At 41.0% G+C, this 13,010-nt stretch overlaps 1 protein-coding gene and 1 long non-coding RNA gene across 3 annotated transcripts; one reads left to right on the top strand and one right to left on the bottom strand.

Annotated features, from left to right (window-relative positions):
• Positions 1–4,243: 4,243 nt before the first annotated feature.
• On the bottom strand, positions 4,244–8,084 carry LOC125293182. Its single transcript, XR_007193338.1, has 3 exons — positions 7,940–8,084; positions 5,139–5,306; positions 4,244–4,778 (listed from the first exon to the last, which is right to left on the bottom strand). It is a non-coding gene; the product is annotated as an uncharacterized LOC125293182 (long non-coding RNA).
• On the top strand, positions 7,349–12,964 carry LOC125293181 (proteasomal ubiquitin receptor ADRM1-like). Of its 2 annotated transcripts, XM_048240922.1 has the most exons (10): positions 7,349–7,449; positions 8,437–8,656; positions 8,825–8,941; positions 9,051–9,174; positions 9,368–9,454; positions 9,568–9,649; positions 9,827–10,074; positions 10,727–10,884; positions 11,964–12,066; positions 12,704–12,964. In XM_048240922.1, exons 2-10 carry the CDS (start codon positions 8,447–8,449, stop codon positions 12,805–12,807), a joined length of 1,233 nt encoding a protein of 410 aa, XP_048096879.1. In that variant the 5' UTR covers positions 7,349–7,449; positions 8,437–8,446; the 3' UTR covers positions 12,808–12,964. The 2 variants fall into 2 exon arrangements, with proteins under 2 accessions (XP_048096879.1, XP_048096880.1); XM_048240923.1 differs by lacking the exon at positions 12,704–12,964 and having other exon boundaries at positions 11,903–12,025.
• The last annotated feature ends 46 nt before the right edge of the window (positions 12,965–13,010 follow it).

Raw genomic sequence — 13,010 nt, 5'->3', positions numbered from 1 at the left:
ATGTAAGACGTATCAGAAGCACAAAACCCGTTGCCATTGACAGCGGTAATTGTATGTTTGCAGCAGTAATTACATGAAAATATTTTACCGTAGAACTTTGGGAAATCCCATTCAAGCCAATGGAGCGTTCTACTTGCCTTGTGAAGAGCCGTGTAATAAATATATATAGTTTACACCCCCATGCTAAAGTTGACTAAAAAGAGGAATAAAAAATCATATTTTGGAAATTGATCTTATCTTAATGCCTTAAAACATGAGGAAAAAGTCCAACCTTTAAAGACACCAATTTTCTTTGTGAATGAATAATGTATCGTAAATAAATAAATGTTCTTCATTAAAATGCAGGGTGCATAAGTATACCCCTTATGTTAAATTCCCATGCATCCCATGCAACTATGCATCCTGATAAAGTTCCCTTGGCCTTTGGAATTAAAATAGCCCCACATCATCACATACCCTTCACGATACCTAGAAATTGGCATTGGGTACTTTCCATAAGATCATTTTTCAATGCAAATCAAACCAGCTATTAGACTAACTGAAATAAAACCATGCCAATCTCTAGGTATGGTGAAGGGTATGTCCATTTCAATTTCCATAAGATGATTTTTTTACTTCTCTTTTTAGTCAACTTTAGCATGGGGGTGTAAATTTATGCAACTCACTGTGTCTGTGTGTGTGTGTATATATATATACACACACACACACACACACACACACACACACACACACACACACACACACACACACACATATATATATAACTATCCAGTGATAGTTGTACATGCAAGTAACTGTTTATTTCTTATTTCCCCCCATCTTTTTTAGGCTGATTTTACAGTTACAGCTTGAAAAATACAAAAGACAATCAGATGAAAGGAAACGATTACTAAAGGTTGCAATAGAAAACTGCAAGAATGAAACTGTTCTGCAGTGGCTGAGAGAACATGCAGAGTCTGGCACCTTCAACAAACTTGTAGACATGTTTCATTTCTGGAAAAAACACATTGATGAGGAAGAAAAGAAGAACCACGGTGACCATGTTGACATCACCTTTGTGGCACACGGATCCATCAGAGACTTCATGATTCCAGCCAGCTGTCTGCTGCCTCTACCCACCATCAATGATGTGGTCCTGTATGCTCCCTGGAACTGTGCCACTGCTGGTGAGGCATACGGCATTGCAACAGGACGAATACAGCCTCGACACAGAGTTTTCTACTGCAGGAAAGGGAAAGGCTGTACAATTCCTGATGAAATGCATCGACCCGTGAATCTACCAGACCACTGGAACTCAATGAAGAAGGCTGGAGGAAGCAAGATCCCTAACATCACCGTTAGCCCTCTTCGACCAGACGATGGTGTGTGGGAAGGCTATGAGCGTTGCACAAAAAAACATGGCCCACCAGGCAGAAGCCGCATCGTCATCCCGTTCATCCTCCCAGAAGAGGAAAGTGAAAGTGTCCAGTTCTCTGTGGTCATGTTGGCCCTGTCCCTGGTTCTCCTCTCCTCCAGGTTTAAAGCCACTGTGCACTTATGTGCCTGTCTAGGTGATCAATCTGCTGGACAGAAATTTAACAAGGAGCAACTAAAGAAGCAGTATGCCTACACTATTGACAACACCTCTGTGAAAGTTTCACTAGACATGCTCAATGAAACATGGATAGATTATTTGAAGCGTTGGTTTGGTGTTTAGACATCCTCCATGTCTCCAAACTGTTGAAAACTGAATGAGAAAATATTGAATTGAAATTCCAGTACAGGACAACTCTATTACAACGGCAATGCTACTATGCTGATATTTAGCAAAACTGGCTAAGGCTAATGATGGAATGAGATAAACATTCAGTGCAAATATGAAACATCAAAGTTGTATGATTCATCCTGAAGGGACCATGACTGTCTGGACCAACTTATATCACAATCCATGCAATAGTTGTTGAGATATTTATGGACCACAGTGGAGGAAAGGCAGACACTTTCAAGATTCAGAGCTGTATGACTATAAAACACTGAACATCCCCTCAGGATTTATTTTACTCACTAGTGAGTTTCAGTGAACATAGAGTGTAGCTGTGTACAGCTGACATGGACCTGGTGGTTCAGTTTGCACATGGAGATTTATTTTCTAGGATATTGCCCCTAGAGTTTTCCAAAGGGCGCAGCTCCAGGTTGCATCTGATTTTCATGACACATTTACAGTTTTGATTATTTCAAAAGTTAAACAGCTGTACAAAATTATTAGAATATGTGCCAAAATTATTTGTAAATGTGATGAAAAGTTAATTAGTGTTTTATTTCACCTTATGCAAATTAGTGTTTTATTTTGATGACTGACAGACACTTCCAGGAAAAGTGTTGACTATATGTGCTTAAAGATGTACATTTTACATTATCGGAAACTTTGTGTTCACAATCAAATATGAAGAAATCTGACAAATGTTTTAGCTGGCTTATTGAATATCAAAACAGTAGCCTTTCGGCCAGTAAATACAAAACAGATCTACATACATTATATATATAGATATATTTAGATATATTTTTCTAACTAAAATCTTGAATAAAAGTTGTATTTTTTATCTTTCTCTGTGACCAATCTATTTGCTCCACATTGAAATAAACAGTTTATTTTTGTGCTTAAATCAAAAAGAAGGGATAAAAGAAATTCATTCTCATGTATAACCCACCCCCATGTATTAACCTCATAGCTGAGGAAATGTAGCAGAATCAATGTATAAACCTCAATTAATAGTCAGGATATTACGGTACATCGGCTACATATATTTGTGAGTATGGCGTGAGGACACTGAGCCCAGACTACTTAACTTATAATTAACTTAGCCTACACTGTAACAGAACAACAACATTACTGAAAAAAAAAAAAAACATTCCTTTGTATTTGGGTTTTATAAAATATTATCTACTGAATATAAATACATCGGCTACACATATTTGTGAGCATGGCGTGAGTGCCCTGAGAGCAGATCGCTATTTCCTGCACTTTGAAAATGCAAAAGGCACAAGTAGACACAAGGAAACACAAAACACAGTCGTCATGGAGGGACGACTGCACAAATAATGCTGCCTATGGGAGAGGGGAAATCCCGCTGATTCCCAAGGTAGCCTACTTTTTTGGCTACTGTACTTCTTTCTCTTTCACTCTGGCACAATATAAACATCAGCCAAAAGTCACACGATGACATTATTGGTTCGTCGTATTTGCCAGCAAAAAGTAATAATCTCTAGCTTCAGACATTAATGTTTTCTTGGTGGACTGACCAGTGATGATCCACAGCAGGTAAGATGGAAGAATAAAGAATTAAAATAACATTTTCACATTAATTCTCACTACATACATCAGTATATTACACACAATATTATGTGTGTACTGGTAAGTCTGCATTTTCAGAAACCGTTAACATAAAGAGACATTTGATAATACATGTATACAATACAGAACTGTCTGTGGAGATTCTGTTATAGCTGCTTAGTTTTTGGACTCTGCATGTGTGATGATGATTGACAGTATAAACCAGTTTGATTGATTGTGGTGAATTGAAGATACACTGAGCTCTGAAACTGGATTGCACACTTACACTATTAGACCAGTTAAAGGAGAATTCCGGTGTGATATTGACCTAAAGTGTATTGAAACATGATACCGAGTGTGAACGTATGTCTCATAGCCCATCTCGGCTTGTCCCCTGCACTCCAAAATCTGGCGCTAGTTAGCCGATGCTACCAACAGCTTTTTCAATAGTGGTGCTTAGGCATCGGGCTAGCCATGCAAATAAATCACTGTTTAACACCCATTTACGAGGCTCAATGTATCTCCACACTTCATTGGTAGACTTCCGTGGGCCCTGACATTTAAAATGAGACATTGAGAACTTTGAAAAAGCACTGGTAGTTTACTTACAAGACGATTTATACAGACAGTATCTTCACGAAGTTTAGCGTTTGCAGCCATCTTGAATTTAGTCAGGATAAGTTGAGCAAGGAGTAAGAATGAACAGGTATGATAAGGGATCAGATTCCAAAAATAATTCAGTGGAAATGCATGGATTCCAGTTGCTGCTACTGGAAGAAACTGTTCTGACTGAAAATGACACTGCCACATGCCAAAAGGTTGTTCGACAATGTGGTAGAAACCTCATTGAAAGGGTTCATTGACTTACGACTTCCAGCAGGATATAATTAGGGATATAATATAATTAGTTTCTTCAGGATATAATTAGGGATATAATTAGCTGTGAAATTAAGCTTAAATCGGTGCATTAAACTCATACCAAATTGTTTAAGAAGTGTAGCAATCTTGTAAACAAAGGTTTTTAATGCAGTTGTTCAATTCCAAAGAAATTACACATCCATGCCAGATTATCGATTGTAATTGCGTGGTCAGGGGGCAGTTGGAGATTGACAGGAAGTGACTGGGAGACCCAGGCTGGACTAAAGGCAGGTGTAGCCAGGTGCGCCACAGGGCCCCCATCTTTTTAAATTTTTTATTGAAAAATGGCATGTCCAAAATTATTCATACCCTTTTTAAATAATCAATGGAAACATCTTTATTTGCTCTACAATGCCTCTCCATCTTCACAATGATTCTGGTCCGTACCTGTTCTTTGCCATCAGTCTGGCCTACATGTATGTTCTTTTTGACGGATTCAGGTCTGGACTCTCAATTGTTTTTTCGATGGGACTTACATCACAGGAACATAAAGTATTCCCTGTGACTCCTTGTCATTTAATCTGGTCTGTAATACACATGGCAGACTAACCTGAAACAGCAAGCAAAAGAAAAATGAATAAAGGTTCATAAATTCACTGCTGAACTTGTTTTAAATTCATATTGTTTCTTCATATAACTATCCAGTGATAGTTGTACATGCAAGTAACTGTTTCTCTTCCCCATCTTTTTTTTATGTTGATAACTTTACTGTTACAGCATGAAAAATACAAAACACAACCAGATGAAAGGAAACGATTACTAAAGGTTGAAGAATGAAACTGTTTCTGCAGTGACTGAGAGAACATGCAGAGTCTGGCACCTTCAACAAACTTGTAGACATGTTTCATTTCTGGAAAAAACACATTGATGAGGAAGAAAAAAAGAACCACGGTGACAATGTTGACATCACCTTTGTGGCACACGGAGCCATCAGAGACTTCATGATTCCAGCCGGCTGTCTGCTGCCTCCACCCACCATCACTGATGTGGTCCTGTATGCTCCCTGGAACTGTGTCACTGCTGCTGAGGCATACGGCATTGCAACAGGACGAATACAGCCTCGACACAGAGTTTTCTACTGCAGGAAAGGGAAAGGCTGTACAATTCCTGATGAAATGCTTTGACCTGTCAAACGGCCAGACCACTGGAACTCTATGAAGAACGCTGGAGGATGCAAGATCCCAAACATTGGCCCTATCCCTGGTTCTCCTGTCCTCCAGATTTAAAGCCACTGTCCACTTAAGTGCCTGTCTAGGTGATCAATCTACTGTAGATTAGTATGCCTACACTATTGACAACACCTTAATGAAAGTTTCAGCAGATATGCTCAATGAAGGTTACAACGAAGCATGCACGATTCTTTGAAACATTGATTTGGTCGTTACACATCCTCTATTTTTTTGTGTCCACAAACTGTTGAAAACTGAATGAGAAAACATTGAACTGAAATTCAGTACAGGAAAACTCTATTGAGTATGAGATGAAAATGTAGTACGAGCATGAAACATCAAAGTTTTATGATTCATCCTGAAGGGGCCATAACTGTCTGGATCAAATTATATCACAACCCATGCAATAGTTGTTGAGATATTTATGGACCACAGTGGAGGACAGACAGACACTATGATTCATAGAGCTGTATGACTATAAAACACTGAACATTTCCTCAGGATTATTTTTACTCACAAGTGAGTTTCACTGAATATAGAGCCTAGCTTTGTACAGCTGACATGGACCTGGTGGTCCAGTTTGCACATGGAGATTTATTTTCTAGGATATTGCCCCTAGAGGTCTCCAAAGAGTGCAACTCCAGGTTGCATTTGATTTTCAAGACACATGTACAGTTTACAGTTAAACTGCAGTACAAAGTGATTATAATCTGTGCCTTATTTAAATGTGATTCAAAATATAATTTGTGTTTTATTTTACCTTATGCAAATTAGTGTTTTATGTGATGACTAAAAGACACTTTAGTCCACTATATGTGCTAAAGATGTATGTTTTACAGAATCTGAATCTTTTTGCACAATCAAATGAAGAAATCTATTGAATTGTTGGCAAATGTTTTAGCTGGCTTATCAAACATCAAAACAGTAGCTTTTGGGCCAATAAATACAAAACAAAACAAATCAACACATATCATTCAGATATATTTTTATCAGTTGTATTTTTAATCTTTCTCTGTCACTAGATCTGTGCATGACCATGTGCATCTCATTCCAATGAGTCAGGTGGTTTACAGGAATTCAAACCTGTTTTAAGACAGTCTGTGTCAGTTTTTGGTGAGCAAATAAATGAATACGATAAAATGCATAACTTAGATGACAAAGGTTGTTACTCTCTTCACTCTCGCTTTCTTTTTTTGTGATTTTGATTTGTTTTGTACATTGTTTTTTCTAAATTATAAGTTTGCCACAACACATGTCATGTAATGAACCAGCCTCAGGTTTTGATGAATGTCATTTTACTGTCTCTCACAGGTGTGTTAAACATTTTTACATGTGTGCTGACCAGTTTTACTCTTTTCTCAAATAGTCCAAGACAACTTAATGGTAATGGGAATGTTTTTAGGAGTGCAACTCATTTTAAGGAGAGATGTATTTCATAGAGCAGTCCCAGGCCTCCCATCATTGTGATATCTGTTCATCACAGAGATCTGGGGAGCGAGGGGCAACCTAAAAGAAGAGGATTCCAGAGAGAGCTCTGGGCAGAAATCAACACTCAGATAGGCTACAGGTTTTCAGTATTAGGCCCTATCAGTGCGATGTATGCTTGTCATGATTTTATATCATATCATATATTATTTCTCCAAACTAGGCTTATGATTTATTGTGTAACAACAAATCATCTAGGCTACTATGTATACAACTGTTTGTATACAAATTTCATCTTGCAATATTTCCACTGCAGAAATGCTCAACCAGTACAGTAGGCCTACAGATACCTATCCAACATTACAAACAGTGGCCTAGTGTGTGCAGAAAGAAGCAGAGCTTTCCTAAATGGAAACATCAGCATTGAGCCATGGTATATCAATGACGCAGCAATCCTCCTCCACCAAACTAGGCCGGCCTTCTGACATCTATGTAGCCAATAAGACGAACACACTCGAATAAACAACCAATCACCATTGAGGCCAGTCTTGAATCATAGGGTAGTTCACTTGATGTGACTTCAGCTAACGGTAACCTACTGTTAAGTATATCATCTTTAAGTGGATTGTAAGTATGCAGACCAATTATTGAGTGTAATCATGTTAATTGTATTTATATTTGTGTCCTCGGTTTTGCTTCTCAGATGTAAACATTAATGTAAGGGATGCAAAAGTAATTGCAGCACTCTAGCTTGCTGACTTTAAGGTTCACACTTGCTAACCACCCACTGTACCCCAATTGTGTTACCGCATCTCTAGCTAGCTACATAGCTAACGATAGGCTACGTGTCAGCATTTTTGTCAACAGAGATGTCTTATAAGTAAGTGTATGTTGGCGATGGGGGCGTGAATTGGCTTTTGAGTCTTGTCTCGAAATGCTAAAACGTCTGCATCATTTGTTGATGGAGGAAATGGACTTTCGGTAACGTTATGTGTTGCGGGTTCCATAAAGTGCGACCGTGTGAAATCTAATTAGCTTGGTGGCTAGAAAAAAGCCCATTTAAGTCATGCATCATCATCATGATCGTGTTAGCCTATCATAGTAAACGTAGCCTTACCTTCACTGACTTGTGTGGGTTATAGATCTGTGCGTGGATGTCGTCCTTGGCTATTGTCAAAGGTGCATGGCACTTATTTTGTGCATTGCACACACAGGCTGGCTACATGCCTCACATAGAATGTTGCAAGTATTTGTTCAGATAGTTGTTTACTTTGTATCAACCTTAGCCACTGCATGGAATCAAGTCAAGTAGAATTGCAATAGTGCCAAAAGGGGCAGTTGGTTTTGGAGTAGTAATCACCAACCAGACACACACACCTTCCCACCACACCAGTATTTTTTTTACACAAGTGTTATTGAAATAGGGATACTATGAAAAGAGAAGAGAGGAGTCATGTTTGTTTTCCAAGCGATACAGGAGATGTGGGTGCTGAAATTACCTTTGTTTACTGGCGACATTTAGCTGAGGAAGAATAGCTAGGTATTAAATAACTATTTCAGACTGGTTACTTTCGAACTGTTTTTTTTTATTTTGTTGTTGTTTGTTTATTTCAGAAACAACAAAATGTCGTCTGGAGCGCTGTTTCCAAGCTTGGTGTCTGGTTCTCGTGGATCCTCCAGTAAATACTTGGTGGAATTCCGGGCCGGAAAAATGACTTTGAAGGGGAGCACCGTGACCCCAGACAAACGAAAGGGTCAAGTCTACATCCAGCAAACGGACGACTCCCTGATTCATTTCTGCTGGAAGGACCGGACGACTGGAAATGTTGATGATGTGAGTGCATTCAGTACTCCCTCCAAACATTTGACATCTGTCAATATTGAACTATGATTCGTCATTATTTGTAAGACTTTAAATGATCTGATGATGCATGGTCTGATATATAATATATATATATATATATTTAGAAGGACCGTCTAATCTGATAAATCTCCCCTGCAGGACCTCATCATTTTCCCTGATGACTGTGAGTTCAAGAGGGTTACCCAGTGCACCACAGGGCGTGTTTACGTGCTCAAGTTCAAAGCTGGCTCCAAGCGCCTTTTTTTCTGGATGCAGGTAAGAAAAACTTGCAGTTCTTGCCAAAAACCAAAACCTGGATGTCACATCGGTAAAGATTCAGAAACGTTTAATGTTTGTCCACCTCTGGCAACACCACCACCCAAAGGAGCCCAAGACGGATAAGGATGAGGAGTACTGCCGCAAGGTGAATGAGTACCTGAATAACCCACCCATGCCTGGGGCGCTGGGCAGCGGAGGCAGTGGCAGCCACGAGCTCTCTGCTCTGGGAGGTACGGATGGAGTGTTGTGTGTGTGTGTGTGTGTGTGTGTGTGTGTGTGTGTTCTGTTTGATTGTCCTCTGTTTGCATTACATCATGTGATTGAACTCTATTGCACATCACAAAACAGCACAAATTGCTTAATCCATTCAGATTCATTAGGGTAAGTGGAGTTGCACACTAAAGATGTCTCTCTTCCCTCTAGGAGAAGGTGGATTACAGAGCCTTTTGGGTAATATGAGTCATAACCAGCTAATGCAGCTTATTGGACCAACTGGACTGGGAGGCCTTGGTGAGTAATCTGAACATCTACCAATCACATTCTTCTTTTACATCAGTTGCCTTAAATAAAGCATTGTACTGAATGATTATGAAACCTCTCCCTTCCCCTGTCTCTCTCTCCAGGTGGCCTGGGGGCTTTAGCTGGTCCAGGCTTGGCAAGTTTACTGGGCAGTGGAGCTGGAGCCACTAGCAGTTCCTCATCCAGGTACAACAGTTTGTGTTGTCCTCATCATGACACTCAGTCTGCTGCAAGATGTATAAAACTATCTTTTGTCAATCGTTGTTAATCTCTTGTCGTTAACTATATTTGGTCAATCGTTGTTAATCTCTTGTCATTGACTATCTGTTGTCATTTTGTCATCTTTTTCCCTCCCTCCCCCAGCTCTCGCAGTCAGTCCACTGCCGTCACGCCCTCCTCCACCTCGGCCGCCACCCGCCTGGGCTCCTCCCAGGTGCCCACTACGCCCACCACTCCCTCGGCCACCTCCGTGGCGTCTCCGGCCGCTACGCCCACCACGCCATCAGGCCCCGCCCCGGCCGCCGGTGCCGCCAGCCCCACCCAGCCCATCCAGCTGAGCGACCTCCAGAGCATCCTGGCCACCATGAACGTACCCGCCAGTGGCCAGGGAGGTGAGGATGACCGTGGGGGGAGAAAGGGTCTCGGTCTGCCAGCTACTGCACATGAGCGCATGTGCAAGAACTGACGCGTGTTCAAATTCCTTGAACTTTTGTGGCAAACATATTTGTCTGAATAGATACATTAGGACGATTTTGTGTAAATGTTCTATCTCAACGGTAACTTTCCGTCCGTGTTTGCGGAGAACTACCTCTTCAAACTGTTTGCCAGTGTGCGCAAATGTTCGTGAAAAAACTCAAGGCAAACAGAAAACTGTTTGCAAACGTTCGCGAATTTGAACACACCTCTGGTCTTCCAAGAAGTATCTTTTCAATCCAGATTATTTCTCTCTCTGCTATCCCTTCTACATTTCTCAAATCAGTTATCTTATGATTAAAGATCTTAGTTGCATTTACCAACTAGCTTCACCATCATCATCCATGACTAAAGCACCAGTCCATTCACTAGGGAGCAGTCAGGAAATGACCCGGGTCAGACTCAAACCTTTGTCCCTGTGGGCACCTGGACCCAAGGTCACAGTGCCCTCCTAAATCATATTTCTGTTGGAAAATTTCTGTCAGAATTCCTCTCTAATATTAAAACTCTTCTGTAAAACGAGTTGTTGTTAAACGTGCTTGCCTGAGTGTTGTATTGCTCCCTGTGCAGTGGATCTGGCGAGTGTGTTGACCCCGGAGGTGATGGCTCCTATCCTGGCCAACGCAGAGGTCCAGCAGCGGCTACTGCCATACCTGCCCTCAGGGGAGTCCATGCCGCAGAGCACCGACGAGCTCCACAACACGCTCACCTCACCGCAGTTCCAGCAGGTACATGTCATGTGTGCACACACACACATGAACGCACACGCGCACACATGCACACACACACATGAACGCACACACATGCACACACGCACACAAACAGACACACACACACACATGAACAAACACACATGCACACACACAAACACAGACACACACATGAACACACACACACACACAAAAATGCATACACACACACACACACACACACACACACATTCTTACCCTAAAAACAGGTATGCCCGTGCCATGTCTAGCCTCAGACATATTACCATATTAATTACACCAGGAATGGGCACACACACAAACACTTCCAGGCATGCATATTTTCCCTCATATCTTCTTGTTCTTGTTGTGACATGTTTGAGTACACATGCACACACTCCTATAAACATGTTCACAGCTCCAGCAGCTCTGTTTTCACTCTGCAAGTGAAATGCTTGATTTGACACTTTTACCACAACAAAACATAGACATTCTGAAAGTTTAAGTAGGTGAGCAGTTCACCAGCATAAAAAAAAAAACATCCCAATCAATTTCCAAGTGTGCCCATTTCCTCCAGAAGAGAACAGTAGAGAGTCGTTCAGTTATCTCATTTTCTACGTGTGGAAACTGTGCCAGAGGGCTTACACTGCATGCAATCAAACATTCTGGAATTAAGTCAGACTTGTGGAACTGGAATATAAAAAGCTGTATTTTAAAGGCATTTCTACCTGACAAAATGGGCTCTATTTTTGCCTTATTCACTAGGCTATGAATATTATTTGCATAGTTATTTGTGCCCTCTGTTCACAGATATTTCATAATCAGGTTATATGCGACTGCTTTATGCAATACAATTTGCATTGTACTTTTCTTAATGATGCATTCCTAGTCCCCCCCACTGTCCCAGTAGATAGCTCATTGTATAAATACTGACTGTTCCGTCTGTCATTTTTATTCAGTCACATCAGACCAGCCATCATTGCACTTGTTCATGCTGACTATGATTAGCACAGAGCTGATGTGTCCTTCATCTCTTCAGTTGTAAGAGTTTGGCTGTCGTTGGCGTTTGTAGCTGACTGTGTCCGTCTCTGCCTGATCAGGCGATGAGCATGTTCAGCAGCGCTCTGGCGTCCGGGCAGCTGGGGCCGCTCATGAACCAGTTCGGCCTTCCCTCAGAAGCAGTGGACGCAGCAAACAAAGGAGGTAAGTCACCCTCTCCGATACCGATCTATATAGGATACAGGATCGCTTTATTGGCCAAATGTACAGAGTACACAGGAATTTGACTTGGTGATGCAGTGCTTGATTTAAAAAATAAAAAAAAAAGAGGATAAGAAGTTTAAAAGAGCGCCAGCATCATCACCGAGGCTGTCAAACCAAAGGCGGAAGTTGGCACCAAGCAAGTCTATTTAGTATTTCCTGTAAATGCCATGTATCCAAAACAAGAATAGATGATCCATACACCAGATAGCTCCCACTCACATAGTGTTTTTAATAAAGAACTGTGAATAGGGGCTGTGTGGTGTGGATCATCTTATTCTTTTGGATACTGATGTGCTGGATCCTGCACCCATCCAACTGTGGCCTGGAGATGGGCATGGCCTTGCACTGCTTCTTTATGTAAATACCATGTAACTTATAACTACCACGACTGGTGCATATGACAGGACCGTCTGCCATATGTTTGCTGTGGTTGTTACCTGAGTAGAACGTAATACTGTTCTCAACTGAGTGGCTGCTAGTTGAGGGTATAAATTAGTGAAATGACAAGTTTACTGTTTCTACAGTATACCTATCCCAAACTAAGGGCTTGCTTTTTTATTTTTCTCCTCACACACAGATGTGGAGGCGTTTGCTAAAGCTATGGAGAGCGATGGCAAGTCAGACGAAGACGGTGAGCCCAAAGACAAGAAGGATGATGACGAAGATATGAGTTTAGATTAGGCTCCTCTCTACTTGCTCACCAGGCTTCTGTAACCGCTCCTCCTTCTCTGTCCTCTGCTCAGAGTGTTCCAGTGGATTGTGACAAAGTGTTCCAAGATGACATGTTTGTGTGTGTGTGTGTGTGTGTGTGGTCCAAATGAATATAACTTATAAGTGATACAGGGTTCATTTGATTGTCTTTGTGACTGATTATGTGTTTGGAT

This window comes from Alosa alosa, chromosome 4, assembly GCF_017589495.1.
Source record: "Alosa alosa isolate M-15738 ecotype Scorff River chromosome 4, AALO_Geno_1.1, whole genome shotgun sequence".
NCBI classification, from domain to species: Eukaryota; Metazoa; Chordata; class Actinopteri; order Clupeiformes; family Clupeidae; genus Alosa; species Alosa alosa.
The sequence above is the reverse complement of the archived record's forward strand: the minus strand, read 5'-3'. Positions and strand labels throughout refer to the sequence as shown.